This window comes from Sphaeramia orbicularis, chromosome 4, assembly GCF_902148855.1.
Source record: "Sphaeramia orbicularis chromosome 4, fSphaOr1.1, whole genome shotgun sequence".
In the NCBI taxonomy this organism is placed as follows: Eukaryota; Metazoa; Chordata; class Actinopteri; order Kurtiformes; family Apogonidae; genus Sphaeramia; species Sphaeramia orbicularis.
Window position 1 is genome coordinate 49,485,582 of NC_043960.1, and position 26,136 is coordinate 49,511,717.

General features: G+C 38.4%; 1 protein-coding gene across 1 annotated transcript in view; it reads left to right on the forward strand.

Moving 5' to 3' along the window:
* Positions 1 to 560: 560 nt before the first annotated feature.
* Positions 561 to 26,136, forward strand: part of insrb (insulin receptor b) — a 350,554-nt gene continuing 324,978 nt past the window's right edge. Inside the window, exon 1 of the mRNA XM_030132071.1 lies at positions 561 to 654. Within this exon, the coding sequence (XP_029987931.1) occupies positions 561 to 654 (94 nt within the window). The remainder of the gene's footprint in view (positions 655 to 26,136) is intronic.

Consider the following 26,136-nt stretch of genomic DNA (forward strand, 5'->3'; position numbering starts at 1 on the left):
AGCCTATACCTGCGGGACAAATACAAGAGGAGGCTGTTTTCTTCAAGAATACTTTTTTATTACTAGTGGTTTCTGAAGCTGGTCTTCCCTTCCTGGGGCAGAGCATTAAGGAGAGATTAAACAGGGCCACTGGACTTCTTTCAGGGACCTCCAAACTAACCTCCAGCCTGTGGGATATTAACATTTATCTGCTCTTATAGTGGAGTCCAAAATCAGACCAATGAACGTAGACTGTTGCCCTCACTAATGGAAGATGAACATTTTCACTCGTACGTGTGTTGCCGGAACCCAAGATCACGTTATTTAGTGGTCTGCATTTTTTCCAAGGCTCACACACATAAAAAACTTGGCTGGGAACGTAACTAAGAAATTTTCAACTTGTCAACCCCCCCCCCACGGGGGGCAACCTTGTATAAAGAGTTGGCTGTTGTGGACCTTAAGTTTTGAAATAGTTTTTGTAAGTCACTTTTGCTATTTCAAAGAATAAGAAACATTTCTCCTTTTTATACTGTAGTTTTAGGGTGCTTCAAAAGGAGAGCACAACTTATTCTCAAGTCAAAATGAGGCTGTGGACGCTCAAGCTGCGAGCACAAATAGTTTTTTTTATCATCAGCACCTGCATTATCTACCAGTGTGGACTAATACACGGAGAAAGTGAGTATTTGTTTACATCTTAAGCTCTTATTTACTTGGCTTGGTATAACAACACCATTCACGTTGTTGAGTGTCTGATGCTGCTTACATTGCCACCTAGATGTTGTACACATTATTTTTGTGGTGTTTTTCTTAATGAAATAGAGATACAACTGCAACAATATATTCAAAATACCTTTCCAGTTTTTATTAGTGTATCAGGGGTTTACCTAAGCATGATCAATATACCTGTAATGTAATGAAAAGGATCACGTGGCTGAACAAATGGAACATCTGGAATGAAATAAGACACTTTTAAGTCACTCTGTGAAATATGTTGGAGAAATGTCTGTTAATTTTTTCAATTAGCTTTATAATTTTAGTTATGGGACTCTGGCTTTGGTCTCGGCACATGCTCGCTGTCTTTGTATAAGTCTAATTAAGGGGCTGGTAATTTCAGGTTTCATGGGCGCGTGGCCGCGCCCCCTCGTGATGTCTCTTTAAAGGTGCATATTTCAGCGGCCTGCGTCGGATGCGAGAGCCCCAGGGCCAGATTAGTTGATGTAACTGGACGAAGGTGGTCTGTGGCCGCGAGTCTAAACTGGGAGGAGCCGGATTGGACTTCCACGGCTGGCGGCTGTTGCCACCGATGCTGGGTCTCCTTGTAGGTGTGGATTAGCTGACATTACATGACCAGTGGATGGTCCACGGAGTGGTTTTATCAATGAATTACAGCTTTGTTGTAACACTGACAGAACAAGGAGTGACCATTTTTCTGTAAACTGCCCCATGACAGGGTCTTAATAATGGCACGAGTGCAGTGATCGTTTAAAATGTGGAATTTAATTAATTTAGTGCTTTTATTACAGGCTGCAACCAATTATAATAGAGGAATACCCTGCTTTCGTTTGCAAAATATGTTTATTTTGGCTCCGTTTTCCAGGTAACAACTAAATAATCAAACAGTCTCTATAAATAACTCGGAAGTTATGGCTATAGTATTAAACTTTTTTTATTTTTTAAATTAATTGGAGTTGTGAGCGATAGTAAAGTATAGACCCTGGTAAGGCAGATGGCACATTAGTGTGTAGGGTTGTAACTGACTATTTCAAATAATTGATTAGTCATTGACTACTGTAACAACTAGTCAACAAATCTGATTATGAACTACAAACCCCCCCCAAAACGGCACTTCTTTATATTTATTGCAGCAATAAAATAGATTTTCTTTGTTTAACAAGAGCATTTGGTGCACAACAGTAAGAATGGATAACAGAGTTTGTTAAACTTTAATATTCAAAATTCCACAAATATTGCAGCAGCAATGAAATAGTTTTTTTTTTCCCTTGAACAAAAGTGCATTTTAGATAGATAGATAGATAGATACTTTATTGATCCCCGGGGGGAAATTCATTTTGTGCATTACAATTACAGTCCCTAACAAAGTTTTTTCTTTTTCTTTTTTTACCTGCCACCCCCCCCCCCCCCCTTCATAGGACAACTTTATTTGTAATTACAGCTTGTATTCACATGTTCATCCATTCCTTACTTGTGTACATATACATAGAGGGAGGGCTCATATAGCCAAAAGTGTACAGGGACAGGAAGAGACAAGACAGTGGGACAAAACAGACATAAGACAAGACAGTGGGACAAGCCAGCTAAGTGGTTGTTGTTGAAAACATAACCAAACATGTGAAAGTTATGACAACAAGGTAAGACAAGACAAAAACGGATATGGATTACATATTCATCATTATACATTGGTGTGTGTGTGTGTGAGGAGAGGGGACCAAACAGAGAGGGGCTCTACTGCTGGGTGCTGCATGGTGGTGGTTTGGTTTAGGTTTCCCAGTGAAATTTGTTCTAAAAGGGGGAGGAGAGAAGGAGAGAGAGGAGGAGGGAGGAAAGGGGAGAAGAAAGTGGTGAAGACCCCACAGGAGAACACCAGCAATACCACTAACAACAACCATGGTTATAACCACAATGGCAACAATGACCAAAACAAGAACCAACTAAACTGGGCAGAGGGAAAAGAAAAAAGGGAAATTTCAATAAAATAAGATAAATAAGACCTGCCAAATAAGAAATAATGGAGAAGAAAACATGAATGGAATACCACAAACAACAACAGCACAAAAACAACACCAGCAACAGATCCACATCACATCAGCTGCACACACCAATCCCCTGCGACAGAGTGACTGCACCAGTGCAAAGCAAAGAGACTGAGGTGCACCCAGTGATGAACACATCCATGCAACCGCCACCCCTCATAGGACCAGGGGCCGACAAAGAGGATCCCAAGGCCCGGCCAACCAGCAGACAACACAGAGAAGGGGATGGGGGAAGTTTGTTAAACAAACAACTAAATACTCAAGAGTTGGAATCAGCAATAAAATAAATTAGGGCTGTTAAAATTAATGCTTTAACTCGGATTTATCCATTATCATGATTAATCTGATTCCAGATTTTAACGCAATTAACCCATCTGCAGCGCAGAATGACTCTGAATGTCTCTGCCAATGCATTTGGGGCAGTTTGTGCAAGCAGAGTTAGCATCGTGCATGCACGGGTGGGCAGTTGATTTGGTAGTGACAGGCAGCAGAACCAGGGGCCAACAAAGAGGATCCCATTTTGAGTACAAATAACTCCAAGACAGAACAGTTGTTTCAAGCTGTTTAGTTGAAACTGTTGAAGGTGTTAAATAAACAGTTTAAGTGCATATATTCCCTTCTTTCTTGAGTCTGTTTGCTCATGTAAAATGAAATGAGGTTAGTATAGATTAAAAAGGAATGATATTTAATGTTGATGAATTGAAATGGATCCCCAGCAATCCTGTGATTCATCTGATTAAAATTTTAATTGACAGCCCTAAAATAAATATTTTTTCCTTAAATAAGAGTGCATGACATCACTAACGACCTGCTGACGACTAAATTAGTCATTGACTAAAATTTTATTATAGCTCAGTTTTCCCAGGTAACAACTAAGTAACATTAAACATTCTCTACAAATAACTATGAAGTTGTAACTATGCTATTACACTTAAACACTTGTTTTATAGTATAAATGTGCAATGTGAGCAGAGCATCGACCCTGGTAAAGCACATGGTACATTAGTGTGTGAATGAATGAATAAATGTTACATAAATTACATTGCAATACAACTGCACAGTAATGAATGAATGCAGCCTGTTTTACCTTTACCTTTGACCTACATTTTGAGATGTGCGTTTGGTGTAGTTGATGAACTCCTCGGAGCGTTTCATTACTTGAACTTGGGCCAAATACACAGGGCCAGTTTAAATTGGACAACAAATCACCTCAGTGGAATCATTAACTAAACCTCCCTTTAGGGTTTAGTGATGTTAGTGACTTTGAGCTGTTTTACAAAAAAAGGCTTTCAGTGTCCATGTGCAAAGGAAGTCTTTGGACTACTTTGCACAGGTCATATACAGAGGCCCTGAAAGGGGGGGCTCTCATAAGTCAGGGTGACTGGTACCCCTCCTTCTTCCTCTTTATTCTTTTTCTTTCTCTCTCTCTCTCTGTTTCTCTCTCTGTCTCTCTCTCTCTCTCTCTCTCTCTCAGGGAGTGGAGTACATGTCATTGGCTGTCTGGTTCCTGATTTACTCAATTCTCTGGGAAGTGACCATGTTTGGCACTCTGGAGGTGTTTACGCCTAGGGGGCGAGGTTGGAGTATGGAGAGTGCAACAACCAAAATTCTCCAAATATTTGACTCCGAACCCACATGCTGCCTGATAGTGCCACCTCAGCCATGGGAAAAGGAAGCAGGACTCAATTGTATTGACTGCACGCTACAGAATGTAAAGCACTTGTTTTTCTTTCTTTGTAGACTCTTGTTATTTGATTTTGATTGCGCTTTTTGTCCTGGTTATCAGTACAGCAGTTTTCTTAAGTAACTGCTGAGCTGTCTCCTGGTTGAACTTGCGAAAAACAAGTTGTGCAACTCTGAGCCTTGCCCCCTTCTTGTTCCTCTCAGGGTTATAAGCACACCTCTGTTGGAAAGTGAACATATGTAGTGTACATATGTACATGTACATGTTGTTATGTATGCTTTCTATACACTTTGTGCCTCTTTAAGCAGCTCTGTGACATTAACAGCAGCAAAGCATGACAATAGATTTAAACGTCCAAAGTAGGGATGTAAACAGTTAATCAACTATCAATTAATTGTCGATAAGAATTTGTTTGATTAAATTATTAATTGTCAGTTAATTGCCTTTTCTCGACGGCAGGATTTGTGTTGTCGACAGTAGGGGGCGCCACTGCCCAAACTAGGCTTCGTCGCTGAAGTTCAATAACGCTGCGGCTGGGATAGCCGGTCATCAAACCGGATCATGATGTTGATGAGTTAGAATCTATTTAGGGACATGGTGGAATGAAACACAAACCACACACACAGTCTGCTTGTGGGAGCGGTGCACCCCCGCCTAAATACACGCACAAATGCAAGGTCGGTGTCAGATTGGGGCGTTTTCCCTGGAGGTTGGTGTTGTCCATGGTCATCTGAACTATATAGTCAGTGAGACGGTGGGGGGGAATCTCTACTGAAATCTCGCTCCATCGTGTCAGCTACTGATGCAAAGTCAGAAATGGCCATTTCTTCTAAACTGCCCCTCTTCGAATCCATTTATTTTATTTCATTTTTCTGGTGAATTTATTTAGTTCTACTCCATAAATGTCATTGCCAGTACTATATCTGATGGTGCAATAAATCAATCATTAAGGAATATGACATGCTTTTTCTAAAGTATATAAACAGTATTTAGCTTTTATTCTTACAGACCCTATCAAAAGAGAAAGTCAGGTTCTCAGGAAAATCACTGCTTATCAATTAATCGTTAATCGATTGATAAGGTCAACCAAATAATGATTAATGGATTAATCAGTAATTTGCATCCCTTCTCCAAAGTCAGGAAGACTGGTTGAATAGTCATGTTCTTTACCATTACCCTTACCATCTTCAATTAATCTGACAATTTTCTCAGTTCTTTGGTCTTAAAAATGTTTGAAAGTATGGAAAATGTTGATCATGGTTTGCCAAAGCCCAAGATGATGAACTCCCATTTTAATATGTTTGGCCCATAAGCAAAAGAAGAGGAGTAAAAAATAGTAGGTGGCAGTTAACTTACCAGATGGTTACTACTTGATTTACAGAACAAAACTTATTACCCTCGTGCAATTTCAAGTGATGATGCAGCAATATATTGATGAACAGGGATTCCCTGTGTTCCAATAATGCTGTGCATATTGTGGAATGTGTTTGAAGTGGCCCACCATGCCTGTGTGTGTGTGTGTTTGCATGTATTAGGGATGCAACAACTCTCTCTCTCTCCCTCTCTCTCTCTCTCTCTCTCTCTCGACATGCATGTGAGCATGCAGTGAGGGGAAGCCCCACCCCTCAGTGACAGACAGTGGACAGAGACACGGCTTAAGACTCAACACACATCACAGTCCTGCACGGGTCCACAACTTTTCCAGACCTGTACCCGCATACATTACACCTGCAACCTAACCCAACCTGTCACTAAGGGCGGCATGGACTGAACCGCCCCGTACCCCATAGTATTATAAGTAGGATGGAAACTGCAGTACAGACCGAAACGCTCACAGTTTGGCTGGGGGTGGGTGTGCACAGTACATAACGCCACACCAACAGATCAATTCCAGAGAAAACACTGGATATAATTTGTTACTACTGTTAAATTCAGTTTTTGATGACAAGCAAAACAAAAATATAATTTTGGGAGAAAAAAAACTGTTCTTTTTACACACAAAACATGTACAGAAACCGAACTGAAACCGTGGCCCAAAAACTGAGGTACGGACTGAACCGTGGGCTATCTGTACCGTTGCACCCCTAGTATGTATGTGGATGTTATATACACCCCAGCTACTCTGTGCTGTCTGCTGTGTCTCATCTCTCAGTTCTTGATCTGGCCAATTCCAGCCAGTGTTCATTGTCTGTATACCTGTGTGTGAGTGTGTGTATAGAGGCAGTGGCCATGCATGAGAACAGTTTGTACTAGAGAGCAGGTTCAAGAGGGGGACACCTGCTAGCAGTGGTCCCTTTGCCCAGGGTGGCCCTTTGATCCCCCAACCCATCTAATTCCTCAAGTGAACACACTGAATGGCACAATGTTTATTCTACATACTAACACAACACACAGCAGAGTGACAAATTTTAAATCACAACATTCTCTAAAAATGCAGTTATTTGTCAAAATCCATTGCAGCACCTACATCATCCACAAACCAAGGGAAAATCCTGGTTAAACCCAGGGTTAAGTTAGTTTCACAACTTTCACAACAAACAAAGCTCATTCTTTGGCAGTGTCTCATTGCAAAGAACAAATGTAGTAGTCTGTTTATTATTTCATACAGACACTTGGTTTGTACACCATGTGTAATTTCTGATTTTACAGATGTCAATCAACATCTCAAAGCATTATTTTTACCTTCACAAGGCTGACATTTCACACATCCAAATTATCTGACTACTCAAACTGTTTCTGTGTTACCTGGAAATTCTATGTCAGTTGTTTTACTGGTAGAACAACCGGTCACTGATGTTTAATGGGCTACATGTAGAAAGGTGGTTTTCACAGTGCTTCATTGCCGCAAATTGTACATTTGAGCTTTCATGTTCATATAGCTGCCAGACAATGGGGGTCATGCACTGGGGCTCCACCAGCTGCATTTGGAGTGTTAGTCAGGAAGGCCGTATGTATTGCTAAAGGAAATGATCTATTGGGGTGCCTTTCCTAAGTGCTTCGTTTTGCTCTGAGTATCTCTTTCAACATCTCTGATTCACCAACATGCTTTTTTCTGCCTTGTTTGCACCAAGGCAGTCTTTCCAACAGCAATATAAGCGGAGGAGGAAAAAACACAACCTGACCTTTTGACTCCCACAATTCACAGTTTAATCAGCTGACGAGCAAATACATTGCTGTAGCGTGTTTGCTTGTGTGTTCAGTTTTGTCTGCTTTCCACGAACCTTTCAGTAATGTGTTAACATTGTTTTCAGTTCACAGTCCTTTGATTCTTGCCTCCGGCTGGCCATTTCAGAGTTCTAGTGGATTCATTCATGTACTGAATCATGTTCAGTTCATTGTGTTAACCCCTTATTGTTGCTGAATTTATGAGTAACAGACAGTGAACTAATTCTGCTAAGGCTCAAGCACAAATGATGATTATTGCAATATTTCTCATTATCGAGATGCACATAAAAGTTCTGTACTTGACTGATATTGACCATTTTTCAGGGTAATTGTTTTAAAAGTTGGATTTCTGAAATACTACTTCAACTGTATTTGTTAAATGGTGTTTAAATTCATAAAGAATAGTTAAAAATCATAAATAGCTGGCTTTTATATTGTTTTCCTTTTAAGGCATCTTTTTGAATTTACTGTCTCTTTCATCTTTCTACATTTCAGTGTTGGTACATCAAGTTTCTTGTTGAATCCTTAAAGCTCTAATGTTTTTGGTCAGACACTGTAATGTTTACCAATTGCAATCCTGACTTCTTTAGTCATTGCTTTGGGGTTGTGAGAGAGCAGCCAAGAGTAGCCCAGAGATTTTCAGTTAAAAGTGATTGAATGCATAAAGTCTGAAGAACAACTAAAACTTTCCCTTTTCCATCATATTATTTAACAAAGTGATTACAGTTCTTAAAGGCTGACTGACACTGGTAGATGTTGTCTAAAACTGTAGCCAGCTGACTGTGTCAGTCGATTGCTAATTAGTCAGAGATACCGCTCCTGTGATCAAAAGAGTTCTTTTAGTGTGACACCGTATCATATGAGGCTGGAATATTTCTGCCAGTATTTACAGTTCTGCATTAGGCCGCCCTGCTGTTTTTAATACAGAGCTTAAATGCCCTCCTCTCTATTACTAGATAGAGAACTGTCACTGTTTTTGTAAACCACTGCTCACTGCAAAGAAATGTGGTCTCAGTGGGAGGGGATGAGGGGTGGGGTGGGGGTGGGGGTCGCATGTGGACAAACAGAGTGCGCCGTTACACCATGCTGCAACAATCTAATTTAATAGTCCTTGTTTGAATCTGCCCTATTTTAACTGGTAACTTCACATTGTAAAATCCAAGCTGAAATGCAGGGATCAGCAAAGAGATCTTTAGGGGTGCTTTTCCAGGCGGGGCCAGTGCTAGTTAGGCCATGTCCCAATATGAGTAGACCGCCATCTTTTGTTTTTCTTGATTTTGGTCTGAGCCTCATTAGATCAACCATTAGAATGTGTTTTGGTGAAAATGTTTTTAAAACAAGGTCAAATTGGACACGGCTGTTTTGATTTTTGGGACTTTGTGTAGGTTGTACTTTCATGTCATATTTAGGGTTGTGTATTGAAACTTATTTCAAACATGGCACTAGTCCCTATAGAGCTGGGTCCTATAGAAGTACTGGATGTGTAAAAACAACTATATGAAAAGGGGGTTGGTGACGGGATGGGACCGATCATATTTAATTAACCATCTGATCTGGCAATGTACTGAATGTTCTTATATGTCCAGTGGTTTGTGTTGTAATCAGTGTAATAAATATTCATTTGTCCTATGATCTGCTTTTCAGAGGGATCGTACAGATTGTGTTATTAAATACACTAGAGCCCGGCTGATTAATCGGGCAGATTATAGCATATCACCAATTAATCAACATCGGCCAGTATGTAGCCGATATATAAACTTTTTTTTTGCTGCGCAGAGATTCTGTCACTCACTGCTCCTCTGTGTGTGTGCTGCCCAGAGAATAAGAGGAACTTTAAAGCGAGTTAGTTTTACTTTCACTCCTGCTTGGACAATGTACGCTATCAATGTATCGGACAATGTACGCTATCACCCCCCACACACAATCACGGAGCTACACCCCACCCCCCACCCCCCCACCCCAGTGAAACGAAAATCACGGGCCGCAGGACACACCCGTGTCCGTGCACTTCCTGTCTACCTCAGTTTCATTCTGCCAGCAGGGCTGGGTGTTAATAATGTAGGGGAGACTGGGGACAGTTGTAACATAGGTCAGTTGTAACTCTTTCTATTGCTCCAATCAGGAACAACTTAGGACTCACCTAATTCACTCTGCACATGCTCAGTTTAGTCCTTAGTCCACATAAGAAGTTGTAGTGCCGTGAGGTAGACACATCAAAATTTGTGAGTGAAAACGTGTGGTTAGTAAGTAAGTAAGTAAATTTTATTTATAGAGCACTTTTCACAGACAGAGTCACAAAGTGCTTTATCAATTCAAATCAGAATCAAATTAAGTTTACAGAGACCCAACAGAATCCTTCAGGAGCAAACGCTTGTGATTGGTGACAGTGGCGAGGAAAAACTTCCCTTTAACGGGCAGAAACCTTGAGCAGACCCAGACTCCTGAAGGATGGCTGTCTGCCTTGACCAGTTGGGGTTAAAGAGAGAGAATAAAGGAGGAGAAAAGAGAGAGCGGTTAGTAATATTTTTTGTTCTGATCATTTTTGTGATTGCATAGTTTGCATTTGAATGTTGTGTAAATTATATTTGTGAAATAAACAAAGATTTATGCAACTGTTTATCCACCTGTCCACAATTATCTAATATAAGATTATTATATCTTGTGTAGATCAGTGTTCTTATTTCATATATCGTCCAATACATCGGTTATTGGCCAATATCGGATATCGGCCGATGTATTGGATATCGGCTTTTTTTAGCCCCCGGTATCGGCATCGGCCCCAAAAATCCCATATCGGTCGGGCTCTAAAATATACTGATCATAGCACTGTCCTAAAGTTTCTATTCCTCTTCTCGATCACAAGTGTCTGTTCAAATACCATTTGTCTGAGTGTCAGTGTCATTACTGCAGAGAGTGTTGCATTACCTGTTTTTTTAAAGTGTTGGAATGTAGGGCTGCACAATTTTGGCTAAACATTAAATCTAGATTTATTTTTTTTTTGTCTGCTAAAAACTTGATTTTTGAATTTGATTCGGGCTGGTTGCTGTCATGTCATTTTTGTGTGCAGCCCACAATGCAACGCACTGCTTCCATTCTGGGGTGTGATGAAGTTTGAGGTGCTGAAATAAGTTGGTTGTGCTGCTGCTGTCTGTGACTGATAGCTACCGCCCTCATGCTGAGTTTGCAGCGAGGAATGGTTTGGTCTTCATCAGAAACTTCAAAGCTGTACCAATTCAATTTGACTTTTTTAAACATCATCCTAATTAAATGATCCAATTTCAATTTAAAATCGATTAATGGTGCAGCCCTATTGGAAATCTAGTAAATTTGTCTAAATGTGTTTGTTGTGATTCTTCAGTGTCTGCACTTAAAGATGGGTTTTAATCCACTTTAACCTGCAGAGTTGATTTGATTTAATTTATTCATTTATTTTGAACATGCAAAGAAACAAAATAAAACAAAACAAAATAAAACATTTAAATGGACAGAATCTATCTTCAAGCACATACAGGTCTGAATTTTGCATGGTAGAAAAGGAGTAGGAAGAAGTAAAAACTTATTTAATCCTACCCTTCAGTGCTTTTACACCTTTATCACGAACTTGATACAAGAGTCAAACAATACTATTTTCCTAATTTTAGCATCAAACCACAACAAATACATAATGCAGTAACTGAATTATACACAACAATATGATCATGGCAGTACAGTCATACAAACAGACTCAACAATTCAACCATTTTCTTCAATAATTACAGCTTATTTATCAGTATAACATCATCCATAAAAAACAGGCCTCATTGTCATTATTACCTCTCAAGAATCATTTTTTTTTCATATCTTTTTTTAAACTGAATTATGCTTGACATTTGTTTTATCTCCACACACAGTTTGTTCCACAGTTTTACTGCACAGGTGGTGATACAGAAACTTTTTAACGTAGTGCGTACTTTATGAATCTCTAAATTTAACTTTCCCATAAAATCATAGCCTCCTTCTCTTTCACAAAACATTTCTTCAGTATTGCCCAGCAGTAAGTTATTTTTTGCTTTATACATTATTTGAATAGTTTTGAATTCCACAAGGTCAATGAGTTTTAAAGTTTTAGATTGTAAAAATAGTGGATTTGTGTGTTCACGAAAACCAACATTGTAAACGATTCTTATTGCTCTTTTTTGCAGTATAAAAAGTCTTTGTAATGAACTTGTATATGTATTTCCCCATACCTCCAAACAGTAACTTAAATAGGGTAGGATCAATGAATTATACCAAATCTGAAGTGATTTTCAATCCAAGATCCCCTTTGCTCTGGCCAGGACTGAGATGCTTCTGGATAGTTTGTTTTGTACATGTTTTATGTGAGGTCTCCAGCACATTTTATCATCAATTATCACTCCAAGAAACTTGTTTTGATTCACCCTTTCTATATCTACACCCTCTATTTGTACCTTTATCTCATTACTTATTTTACATTTACCAAAATCATGAATTTCGTTTTACACAAATTTATTGATAACTTCTTTTTGTCAAACCATAACTTAATTTTATTTAGCTCTGAAGTGATTATGTCCAGAAGTTGCTGCAAATCCTCATCGGTTCCCAGAATATTTGTGTCATCAGCAAATAATACAAATTTAATTTGTTCAGACACTTTACATATATCATTAATATACATTAGAAACAATTTAGGTCCCAACACTGACCCCTGGGGGACACCACACACAATATCCAGACACTCAGAACGACAGTCTCTCATCATCATAAACTGTTTCCTATTCTCCAAATAGCTTCTCACCCAATTCAGCACCACTCCCCTGATTCCATACTGTTTCAGTTTATTGATTAAAATGTCATGGTTTACGGTATCAAATGCTTTTTTTTTTTTTTTTTTTTTTAAATCAATGAAAACTCCAACTGTGAATTTTTTACTGTTTATGGAATTTGTGATTTCTTCAATGAGTTCAGTTAATGTTAGTGATGTTGATCGGTTGGTTTTGAATCCATATTGACTGTCTGAAAGTAATTTGTATTTTCCTATGAATGTGTCTAATCTGTCATTAACAAGTTTTTCTAGGATTTTGGAGAATTGTGGGAGAAGAGTTTAGTAGTTTGTGAAGTGTTTTGTTTTACTGCTGAACAAATAACTGATGAACTAATGACAAATTACAGTAACTCTGCAAGCCACTCCTGAATTCCAATACGCACCAAATCAAATCTATAAACTACAAAACATTGTACAAAACACATGGAGAGCAGAAACATTTTTGATTTATTGGAAAATAATGGGACAAATTAGTCTGTTAAATATCGTGTTATTAATGAAAATACAGTTGCTGCCACAGAAACTTTGGACTAGTATTTACTTGATCAACGTGCAGATTTATTGCATGTTAATTCAGCTACTGTTCAAAATAACGTAAAAATGTGGAGCTTTTAGTTGAGAAACCAGAGACAATGGTTATAGTTTAGATTTTTGATTACCCATTTGGTTGGTCTTCAAATTTCCCAGCACTATTTACTGTATATCTATATTTTTACACTTGAAACTAATTTGAGGCCTATTGAAGCACCAAAATCATTAAAAATGGGGAAAATACTCAAATGATTCCCACGCCTAATCCTGTGATTCCGACCCTGTCAAACTGCCATCATGACATCCTGGTAGAGTCAGCTGCTGTAAACACATGTTCAAAACTGGAGGGGAACTGTTTTTGTGACTTGACTGGTCACTGTCTGCCCTGTGGAGAAAAAGGTGTTTTTCTGTTTTCAGTGGATGGCTGACTTATCGTATACAAGCACATGTGTGGACAGAAAAGTTGACATTATAAAGAATGTTTCTAGATTTATGGACATTAGAGGGGATGTAAGAGAGGAGCGCTGGACTGGAATGCTACATGGGAATCTGTTTCATGTTTTAGAGCAGTAGTTTGTAAACTGGGGTGATTCAAAGTAGGGAAATCGTCGGGTAAACTCGGCAGAGTATGCTGAGTTTTTCAGCAAGTTGTGCAATTGGCAACACAGCGGGAGAGATCTGCTCTTTCATGGTTTGGCAGCATGGAAAATGACCCAGGTTTCCCTGCAGCATCTGAGTCTCCCACAGGCACAACTTGGTTCTAAAAGCCCTCACTGTACTGTACATGTCTGTGATGACATGGCCCCGCCCCTGAAGCTGTAGGTTGAGTGCATCGAGATGGCTCAGCATGTCACATAGAAATGCCAGGTCACACAGAAACTTTTTGTCCCTGAGTTCTGTTGTGTCTTTCCCTTTGTTGTCCATAAACTGACAGATTTCCTCGTGCAGCTCAAAATATCTCTTCAGTACTTTTCCTCGGCTCAGCCATCTCACCTCTGTGTGATAGGGCACGTCTCTGTATTCTGAATCAAGCTCCTCCAGAAAAGACTTGAACTGGTGGTGATTCAAACCTTTGGCTCTTATAAAGTTAACTACTCATGTTATGGTGTTCATAATATGTTCCATTTTCAATGCTTTGCCACACGCTTCCTGATGTATGATGCAGTGATAAACTATAAGCTCACCTGCGTGTTTCTCCCGAATCCTGCCCACCAATCATCTCTTTCGATTGCACATCGCTGGCGCACCATCTGTCGTCAGTCCCACAAGTTTATCCCAAGGCAGCCCCATTTCATTCAGACATTTGGATACCTCTTCAAAGATTTATTTTCCTGTGGTTGTGCAATGCATTGATTTTAATCCTAAAAGTTCCTCTGTCATGCCCAGATTGGAGTCCACTCCACAGATGAAAATTGACAGCTGGGGAGTATCTGATGTGTCGCTGCTTTCATCCACAGCAAGGGAGTACGCGATAAAATCTTTTCCCTTTTCCATCAGCTGTTCTTGTAAATTGGTGGCAAGCTCACATGCACGCTCAGCCACTGTGTTTCTGCTCAGGCTCATATTTAAAAATGCTTGTTTTTTTCTCTGGGCACACGACAAATCTTAAAATCTTTTCCCTTTTCCATCAGCTGTTCTTGTAAATTGGTGGCAAGCTCACATGCATGCTCAGCCACCATGTTTCTGCTCAGGCTCACATTTAAAAATGCTTGTTTTTTCTCTGGGCACACGACAACGCAAACTTTGACCATACACTTTTTAATGAACTCTCCCTTATTAAAAGGCCGGGCTGATTTTGCGATCTCTGCGACCACAATAAAACTAGCCTTTACAACTTAGAACCTCTGTACTGGAAGCATGCTCTCCACAAGGAGTTACATTTGTTATGATTCAAAGTTTTTGTTTTGTTCGTGTTCTTTTGTTTACAGTTGAATGGATGCATTTTGTTGATGGACATTGGACTGGGAAATAGGGCTGCACGATTAATTGATTTTAAATCGAAATCGGATTTTTTAATTAGGACAATTTTTTAAAAAGGGAAATCGTAAAATCGATTTCATCTCTCTCATGCCTGCGGGCCGCGCGCCTCCGCGTGCCCGCGGGTTACCGTAGGCTCTTCCTGTGACAGCAGTCTTTCACAGAAGTCCGTGTAATGACCGGACGTTAAATCTGTTCATGAACCCGCAGTACTTATACCAATATAAGCCATGGCTTCACGCACGGATCCCGCAATTGAAATATAACTGCAAGCGGATCACTCATCTTCCGTTGTCCCGGATCCGTACCGTACTGTCTTCTTCCGAACCGGGTCCGGGTCTCGGGGTCATCAGCCTCAGCAGAGGAGCCCACACAGCCCCCTGCCCACACACATCCACCAGCTCCACACATAGAATCCCTCCAGCGTGTCCTGGGTCGGTCTATTCCACGCACGGATCCCCCAGTTTAAATAGAACCGCATGTGGATCCCTCATATTAACCTGGTCCACGCACACACGCACGACTGATGCCTGTCACTGACTGACACTGGTATCACTGCTGTGGGCCAGATACCCAGAAAAGAAAGAAAAAAAAACTTTTTTTTTTTTTTTTTAATAATTAATTTAGTCCTCTTACTTGCTAAATTTTTCATTCACAAATGTAAGTTCTGTAATACAAAACCAAGTATTATTTATGTTTTGTAAGATGTTGAAATTTATTTAAAGCTGTTAGATAAATGTGGAAACAAAAAGGTTGTAACAACTATCAGTATTTGCTCTGATCTGGACATTTTCTTATAGTGTATTCCCCCTGACAAACTTATGTTATTTTCTTGTTGTATACATTGTTTGTGTACTCTACTTCATTTCAAAGATTTAATGAAGAGAAAAAACAAAACAAAACTGTAGGTTCATCACATGATCCCATCACAGCTTTGAGGTCGGAGCAGTGGCTTGCATTGTGGGCTGCTCACGAAAACGACATGTTGACTGCTGTTGCCTTTTCTAGTTATACCCAAAAATCGAAATCGAAATTGAAAATCGATTTTTTAGAGGAAAAAATCGGGATTTTTTTTTTTTTGCCAAAATCGTGCAGCCCTACTGGGAAACTATGTTTAATAAGAATGTTATGACCAATGGTATAAAGTTTGCTTCATATAATGTAAACGGGGTTCTTAATCCGACAGAACGAAGTAAGATATTATCCAAATTGAAAAAGGAGAGTGTTGAAATTACTATGCTGCAAGAAACGCACCTTAATTCTGCTGAGCATGAAAAACTGCGAAAAATGTGTTTTTCTAAAACATATTATTCATCTTACAAAACTGGTCACAGAAGGGGGGTTGCTACCTTAATATCTCACAAGATTCCTTTTGAATTAATTTCTGAAAATAAGGATAAGGAAGGGCGATATTCACTAATATCAGGGAAAATAGCTGGTGTTATACTAGCACTGTTTAATGTATATGCACCCCCCTGCAGTGACTTTAGGTTCTATAGAAAACTCTTTGAGCTGATGACACAAGCAACTGGAGTTATTATTTGTGGGGGAGATTGGAATATAAGGCTTAACCCAAAACTTGACTCGTCAAAGCCTGTTGCTCAGAATTCTTTACAAAAGAAAATTAAAATACTGATGTCAGACCATGGTATTATAGATATTTGGAGGAACCTCTATCCAACAAGCCGTGATTATACTCATTATTCTCACTCACATACAGTGTACTCAAGGATTGATTATTTTTTTTATTTTTAAAAGGGATTGTTACCGAATAGAAAATGCAGATATAGGAAACATGGACTTGTCGGACCATGCTCCTATTTTCTTAACTTTGCAAATTAATAATGAACCCAAGAATACATTATGGAAATTAAACACATATGTGTTAAATGACATTCAATTTGCTGAATTAATTAAAACTGATATTTCAACTTTTTTTGAAGGAAAATCTTGATGGTCAAGTAAGCCCAGAAATTGTATGGGATACATTAAAAGCATATGTGAGAGGTAAAATTATATCTTTTTGCTCACATAAAAAGAGAGAGGCAGTCTAAGCTAAAAGATCTAACCAAAGAGTTAAAAGAACTTGAGTCAACACACAAAAGAGATTTGAATCCAGAGCTTAACAGCAAATTGAAAATTTTAAGAAACCGAATAAATGCTATGTACCAATTAGAAATACGGAAAAAGATGATTTACATGAAACAGAAGTATTATGAATCAGGTTCTAAATTTGCCAAATTACTTGCAAGTAAATTACAAAAACAATAAGCAGATAACACAATATATAAGATAAAAGACCCAATTTCAAAAACATGTTTGTATAAACAGGCGGAAATCCAATCTGTCTTTCAAAATTATTATAAACAATTATACACACAACCAAATTTACAAAATAAACAACAGATAAGTAAATTTTTAAGCACGCTTGAACTGCCTGTCGTATCTGAAAACCAAAATAAAACACTTATGGTTGAAATAACTGAAAGATAATTGTCAAGTGCAATATCAAAACTAAAGGCAAACAAATTGCCTGGCACGGACGGTTTTTCTGCCGAATGGTATAAGAAATTTAAAACCGAACTATCACCTTTTCTACTACAAATACTAAATATAGCTTTAAAAGATGGGAAAATGCCACCTTCATGGAAAGAAGCCACCATCTCAGTAATTCCCAAAGGAGGAACGGATCCACTTAATTGTAGCTCATTTAGACCCATGTCGGTTCTCAATACCGATTACAAACTATTTAGGTCAATCCTAGCAAAGAGATTAGAGACGATTTTACCGAAACTTATTAACACTGACCAAATGGGCTTCATTTCACAGAGACAAACGCATGATAATACAAGGCGTACTTTACATGTAATGAACCATATTAAAAAGCAGAAGATTCAAGCAGCTTTGGTCAGTTTTGACGCTGAGAAGGCCTTTGACTCTGTGAGCTGGAACTTCTTATATGAAGTGTTGCAGAAGTTTGGCTTTCATAATTTTATAAAAACAATTGAGTCCTTGTACACAAAACCAACAGCCTGAATAAAAATAAACGGACACTTAACAAAAACATTTGAATTGGAATGCGGAACTAGGCAGGGCTTGGGCTTTCTCCTCTTTTGTTCGCTCTCTACATAGAGCCTCTGGCTCAAATGATTAGACAGACAGATGATATAAAGGGGATAACCATTTCTGGAGATATACATAAAGTGGCACTATATGCTGACGATGTCCTAATATATTTAAGTGAACCAACTAAATCATTGCCTATTTTGTTCAACTGCCTGAAAACCTTTGGCAATTATGCAGGATATAAATTGAATGTAAATAAAACACAGATTATTACTTTAAATTATGACCCTCCAAGAACTTTACGCAAAGAATTAAACCTAAAATGGGATTTAACCACTTTAAAGTACTTAGGAGTTGTTATTCCCACAGAAATGACAACCATATCCAAACATAATTATGATGACCTTGTGGCAAAAATTAAACAAGATATTCAGAGATGGATTGCCATTCCCGACATGAGTCTAATCCACAGAACGGAGTCAGTGAAAATGAACGTACGGTCACGATTCCTTTTTTTGTTTCAGGCTCTCCCTATTGAAATCACAAAAAAGCAACTTTTGGAATGGGAAAAAAATATTTTCTAGATTCATATGGTTGGGGAAAAAAGCACGGGTGAGATTCAAAACATTACAACTCTCCAAAGAAAATGGGGGAATGGCAGTGCCTAATTTAAAAGACTATTTTTATTCAGCACAAATCAAACCACTAATAAACCTGTGTAATCCTAACTATCATGCTCGATGGAAGGACACTGAGATCCTTTTAATATCGGAAGCCCCATTTCAGGCAGTATTGGGAAATAAAGATTTAGGAAAAGTCCTTAATGAGGTTGAAAATCCATGGCTAGAGTCATCATTAAAATTTTGGTTAAATGCAAAAGATGAATATAAATTACATGATAATCTGAAGATTGTGAGATGGTGTGCATATGACCCTGATTTTAAGCCCAATCAAAATGATATGGGATTTCGGAATTGGATTCATAAAAGTATAACAACCTATTTTTCTTTAACAGTAAAAGGAGTAATAAAAGATTTTCAAACTCTCATAGAAAGTAATAAGTTGGAAAAACAAGATTTCTACAAATATCTGCAGGTACGCCACTACATTAATCAGGAAATAAGCTTCCCTTTGGATGTGCAGGAACCAGTGCTTAAGGAAATACTACATTCCTACTGGGCTAAATCTAAAAAAGGTATTATATCCAGATTATACAAAGGATTTCAGAGTAAAAAAAATATATTCAACACAATATGTGAAAATCAAATGGGAAAAGGACAGCACCGCTATTATTACTGATGAAGAATGGCAAGGTTACTGTACATCTGTGTGGAAATGCACAAACTCATATTCTTGGAGGGAATTCAATTGGAAATGCTTGATTAGGTTTTTCATTACTCCTAAACAAAAAGGCCACTGTTGCGGGGAGGAGCTTAACTGCTGGAGACAGTGTGGAAGCCAAGATGCCAATCATTGGCACATATTCTGGGACTGCCCAAAAATAAAACAATTTTGGAACGATATATACAAAAATATAGAATATATACTTAATGTTACCTTACCTTTTGAATTTGCCACCTTAATTATGGGAAAAACTGAAATTTTAGTGAACAATGCCTACTTGTGTAGAATTTTAATAACTGCTGGCAAAAAGGCTGTGACCAGGCACTGGCTCCAACCTGAACCACCTAATCTGGAAAAATGGGTAGATATTATGAATGGATTTTACCAGATGGAAAGACTAACCTTCTCCCTTTGATTACAAATGAAAAAAATTTCAGATCTATGGTCAAAGTGGATACTTTTTGTTTATACTTACCAAACACAATCTGTTGGAACTCTAAATGTACAAGAAATTACAATATAATGACAATGTATCTGGAATTGTCTTGTTTTTTGTGTAATTAATTAGGGACCGAGCTGAAAGGTAAGGCACTCACACAGTGAGAGGCCTTGCCTGCAAGCAAGGCCCTATTGTTTATCGTTCGTTTTTATATTATTATTATACTTCCGTGTTTTTGAACTGGATTTTGACCCCCTAAACATGCTCAAAAACTCACCAAATTTGGCACACGTCAGGCCTGGCGAAAAATTTGATAAAATGTAAAAATTAACCCCACAGGTGCCAAAATGGTCTCTCTAGCGCCACCGATGTGAAAAATACCTTAACAGCCCTAGTGGTCAGTAGGAATGTCGTACAGACATGGAACCAGTGCCAAAATGTTTGTTGGATAAAGCACTACAAATGATACACTGATTATTATGACCTCACTACAACAGGAAGTTCGCAATATGCCTTTCAAAATAAAATTTTTTAAAACTAACTCCGATGACACCGTTTGTCGTATTGACTTCTAAATAGTGCCAAAAGATAGAGTGAAACCTCCTCAAAAAAGTGATCTCGTAACTTAGTCTTAACTGTCTTAGTTTTTTTTTTAGAAGCCCGCAAAGTTGCGATATTTGGTACTCATTTTTCACTTTGGAGTTTTTCCCCACATGTGACATATCTACGCATTCAGGGGACTCAGCACAACGCTCACATGCAAACATTTTTTGAGATGTGATGTACGGTTATTGATTTATCGCAATTTTTTTTCTTTTCATACTTTTTCCACTTTAGACTGCCATTTGACCCCCTTAACATGCTCCAAAACTCACCAAATTTGCCATGTATGTCATGGCCGGTGAACACTTTGATTCAATATCAAAATTAACCCCTTGGTTGCCAAAATGGACTCTGTAGTGCCACCTTTGTACTAAAAAACACACAAAATCTGCCCTAGCGGTCAGTATGAATGTCACAGAAACATGAAAAAAATGCCAAAATGTTGGTCTGATTGAGCCCAACAAATAATACACTGACACTCATGAGCTAACTCCAACAGGAAGTTGGCAATCTGCCTTTGAAAGTTACTCTATGTTTCTGCAATTACTGCTTATTCATTTCAGACTTTTAAATGGAAAGTTATACCTCATTAAATTCCCACAAGTCTGCAGAATCCAAAAGTGAAAGAATTTTTCAGATACGACCTACGGTTATGGAATAATAGTGATTTTTTGAACACTATGTTTAGTTTCACTTTTAACAATGACAAAATCCCTATATAAGGACTACCAGTGCACCCCCTGATTGTGTCTGACAAATGACTAGTGACTAGAGCACTGGTCTATAGTACAGGAGTCCTGGGTTCAAGCCCCAGGCAGGGAACTGCCTTTTTTTTTTTTTTTTTTTTCTTCCCTCCCCCTCACATTTTAAAACAGGTTTTACTGCATTGTATTGTGGATATTGAACATTTTGCACACATTACAAAGTACACGGACTAAATGTTTTCAAAATAAAACCCCTATTAAAAATAATACATAATGTCTATTACATTACTTCTTTTCATTTTTATGACCAAACACTCAACTGTTTGTACAATGTTTCTTCATTCAAAAGTACTCTTTCTCACAGACACACATGCTCACACAATAGGGTTTTTCCAAAATAATAGCCTTAAATGTGATAAATCATCACTTTTGTGCTCAATTATTCATACAATTTCAATTCATTTTTCAAACTGATTCTTTCTCTCACATACAAACCAAATCGTGGGGTAGCCGGATCGCTGGGAGGCGGATCGCCCGGTCCGAGGTCCCGCCCAATGCTGCTTGCAGCTTTAATTAATTCTACTTTTCATATTTTATTTATTGATTTATTGATTTTTCTTATTTTTTTTTTTTTTTTTTTAGAAAGAGGAGGTCAAAGTCTCTTGGTCTTTCATATGTGTTTTCTGTATGTAACAATGCATTCATTGTTCACTGTTCAGTTGTTTTGTTTATTAACACACAAAAGAAAAAGAAAAACTGAAATGTTGAGAATGGAAAGATTGGTCACTTACTTGTTACGTGACCACAATGTAATTTAAATGTATGTTGAACTTTTCTCAATATTTCTAAATAAAAATCTGAAAAAAAAAAAAAAGCCTTTACAGCAGCCTCACTTTGTGATATTGCTTTTGTGAACATAGTCTGTTGTGAAACCAGACTTCTTTTCATCTCCACTATCTTCTGGAGCTTCTGATTTGCGTCCAGATCCTTGTACTTGTCACGGTGTTTCGTTTCATAATGCCGTCTTTTATTATATTCTTTCGTTACAGCTACATTGGCTCCGCACACAAGACAAACAGGTCTGTCCTTTACAGTGGTGAACATATAATCGGCCTCCCACCTGTCTTGAAAGCTCCTGTTTCCTATTTTTCGTTTGGCCATTTTTCGGAAGGGGTGGATTAAATTTGCCTCAGGAATGAATGAGTGACTGGCAGTATGATTGCTAGTGATTGTCAACAGAAAAGGTGGGGGCGATTACCTGTCTTGACTGACGTGCCAACGCACTAGCAAAGCATTCTGGGATTTGTAGTATTAGCGGTGTGTGCGCTGTATACTGGCGAGCCAGCCCTAATACATATTTGTTATGATCGGGCCTGAGTTTGACACATATGTATAGGATATCTGGACCACTGCCAATCAGAAGGGGGTCCCGCCCTTCACTATCTCTGATTGGTTTAGACCACGATATGGGCCTAATGGGTGTCTGTTGTTCAACCACAGGGAAACTCTCAGAGTCACAGAGACTTTTTTTTTAACCCTCGAATGGCTGGTCGCACCGGTGCAACCTAAGATTTTTTTTTTTAGTCACACCATTGAGAAATTAGGTCCCATGTGTGACCAATTGGTCGCACTGTAGAACCCTGTAAACAGTGCAATATATGGAAGGATCTCAACCACACTGTACAATTTTGACTCGGGCTATATTTAGTGCAATACTTTTTAACATAGGTTTAGTACAGTTTTTGATACATTTATCACAGATTTTATGTGCATTATTTATTTATGGATTTTTTAAAAATATATTTTTATACTGACTATTTTATTCTGTCTAAGTGTTTTATCTGTGTGCTTTAGAGACCAATGCATCGTCATTTTGTTACATAATATTACATTACATATATGATGGAAATGTTTAAGTGACGATTAAAGAATCTGAATTATCCTGGTCAGATACTGATTCTTTTTTAGGGTTGCCTTTGTGGCTTCCGCTGCTCCCCGACCTCTTTAACTCAAGTGTGTATATGTGTGTGTGAGTTTGTGTCTTATAGGAAATTGTATTTGTGATCTAACTTAAAAGGTGTAATGCAGAAGTGCACTGTTTTACTACATGTTGCTTTTAACTTTCCTGATATTTTTTTTCTCATAAAACTTGTTAAAATTGTGAACATTTCAGCTGATTAATTTAAAGATGGAGTAAAGACCTTTTCACCATTGTACTAGTTAGTTTTCATAGTAGTCCAAATGGCTTAGATTGTGGAAAATATATGCAATTTGAAAAGGTAAAAGTGTGTCATTGTATGCATTTGCTGTGAGGGGCAGTGTAACTGAACCTGATGGGTTAAATTTATTTTGGGGACAGTCATATGACTGAGAAGTGGCCATTTGACACTGTCCAGAGAGTCTGTCAACAGTTAATTATGCACATACACACAAACACATTCGCACAATAAAGAATGTGTGCACATTTGTCAAAGGAACTGAAAGACTCAAACTCTAAATACCAAACAAATTCAGCTAATCCCCACAGACTTTTCCTTAAGATGAGCAGTATGTTTAAGTCGAATAAGGGAATTTAACTTGTTAATACCTGATAAAATTATTCAGATCTTACATAATGCAGCTTCAAGTACCATACATGGTTGATAGATTATGAGTCACAAGAACTTTTGATTAATGGTAGTTTATTTATTTATTCAATATATGATAAAATGAAGTAATATAAAATGTTTCTCTTTAACTTTAGGGATGAATGTGAAAGCTGATGGTAAATATTGTTGAAATGTTGTAAAATTGATTGTTTTATGGTTTTTATTTTTAATGCAAGTGTATAGTGGTACAAATATTTTCCAAACTTGATTACTAATGATCAGCAATGGCCCTAAATTATATCTATTACTCAGTCCAGGGCCGTGAAATCCAAGAATTCACTTCTAAGAAAGACTCAGAAAAACAGATTAAAAACATAGTTTGTTTTCCTCTAGTAGATGATGGAAGTAAGGATTGACTTTAAGTATTTCCTTCTTGTCTTTGTGGAGAGTTGTACTGTGCTTACTTGCAAGAAAATAGTGAGGGGTAAACACACATAGGAGCAATTATTTCAGTGGAAAATGACCTAGAGGTAGGTTGCATCAGAGGATGTGGTTGCAAGGTGAATAAAATAGGGTCATTTAACAAGGACATCATATTTCTAAAAAAATTTTCCATAAGAGCCTGTATGCTGATAACTGCTGTATGTGTCATAATTGACTGAAGGCTTTATTTGACAGTAGAGTTGCAGTTGTTAATTGTTTTTGTAATCAGTTAATCTATTGATTATTTCTTTGATTCAATTCAATTATTATTTGAATAGGTAAGGTTCAACAAAACTGAAAAATAATGTACATTTCAGAATTATACAAAAAGGCCTTTTTCAGTGAACAAGAAATGGGTTAACAACTTAAAGCAGTTCTGCAGCAATGGAGGTTGATCAAGCCTCGAAAGTTGGTGCAACCAATTCCTACAGGTGTCCCAACGTTTCTTAATTACTTCTAACCCACTCTGTCTGCATCAAAGTAGTGCTGGAACACACTTTGGTATCATGCCGTTGTGAGCATTATTTGAACAGTATTGTACTGCAGAAAGTGGTGTGTTACTATAAAAATGGCGAGGAAAAGGCAATTAACGATAGAAGAGAGACAGACCATCATAACACTTAAAAATGTAGGTCTTTCCTACAGAGAAATTGCCAAGAAAGTCAAGGTGTCAGTAAATACAGTTTCCTTCACCATCAAAAGGCACTCAGAAATTGGGGGAAATGCTGACAGGAAGAGGTCTGGCAGACCCAAAGCCACAACAGAATCAGAAGACAAGTTTCTTAGAGCCAAAAGCTTGCCTGATAGGTGGCTCACAGGACAACAGCTTCAAGCACAGCTCAATAGTGGTGGTAGTAAGCAAGTCTCAGTTTCAACTGTGAAGAGAAGACTTGGAGTTGCAGGTTTGATGGGTCGAGTTGCAGCAAGAAAGCCATTGCTGAGACTTCAGAATAAGAAAAGAGGCTTGTCTGGGCCATGAAACACCACCAGTGGACTACTGAAGACTGGAAGAAGACATTATGGACTGATGAATCAAAATTTGAAATCTTCGGGTCATCCCACAGGACTTCTGTACGCCGTCGAGTAGGTGAAAGGATGGTTCCTCAGTGTGTGACATCAACTGTCAAACATGGAGGAGGAAGTGTGATGGTTGGGGGCTGTTTTGCTGGATCCAGGGTCGGTGACTTGTACAGAGTGAAAGGCACCCTGAACCAAAACGGCTACCACAGCATTCTGCAGCGCCATGCAGTACCCTCTGGGATGCACCTAATTGGTCAGGGGTTCATCCTACAGCAAGATAATGACCCAAAACGTAAGTCCAAGCTATGCCAGAACTACCTTAAGAAAAAAGAACAAGATGGTACACTTGAAAACATGGAGTGGCCAGCACAGTCTCCAGACTTTAACCCCATCGAGCTGATTTGGGATGAACTGGACAGATGAGTGAAAGCAAAGCAACCTACAAGTGCTACACATTTATGGGAACTTGTGCAACAGAGTTGGGAAGAACTTTCTGAAGAATATTTGATTTCCATTGTAGAAAGAATGCCACGAGTGTGTTCCACTGTTACATCTGCCAAAGGTGGCTACTTTGATGAGTCAAAAGTTTAGAATAGAGGGTATGCACATACGTCACTCCCCCCCCCCGGGTCATGCCCCTCTAAGTCAGACTGAGTGTCAAAAACCAACCTGCTCAACATGTATAGCAGTAAACACAGCAAGACCAGGAAAATATGAAATATGAAATTAAATGAAGGACAATTGGACTGGACATCCGTACGAGCCACCAAAGAACAAGTGGTCCATGAACATTGACATGTGGACAGAAATGGAATATCCCCTATATCCTGGATCATCGCTATTTTTACCTGAAACAAATATACATGGTTTCATCATTACTGACAACCAGGGTCCAAAATTAGGGCCCAGAACCAGCTGATCCAAAGGGCATTTACAGTAGACTGTGTATTGACCCCAGTG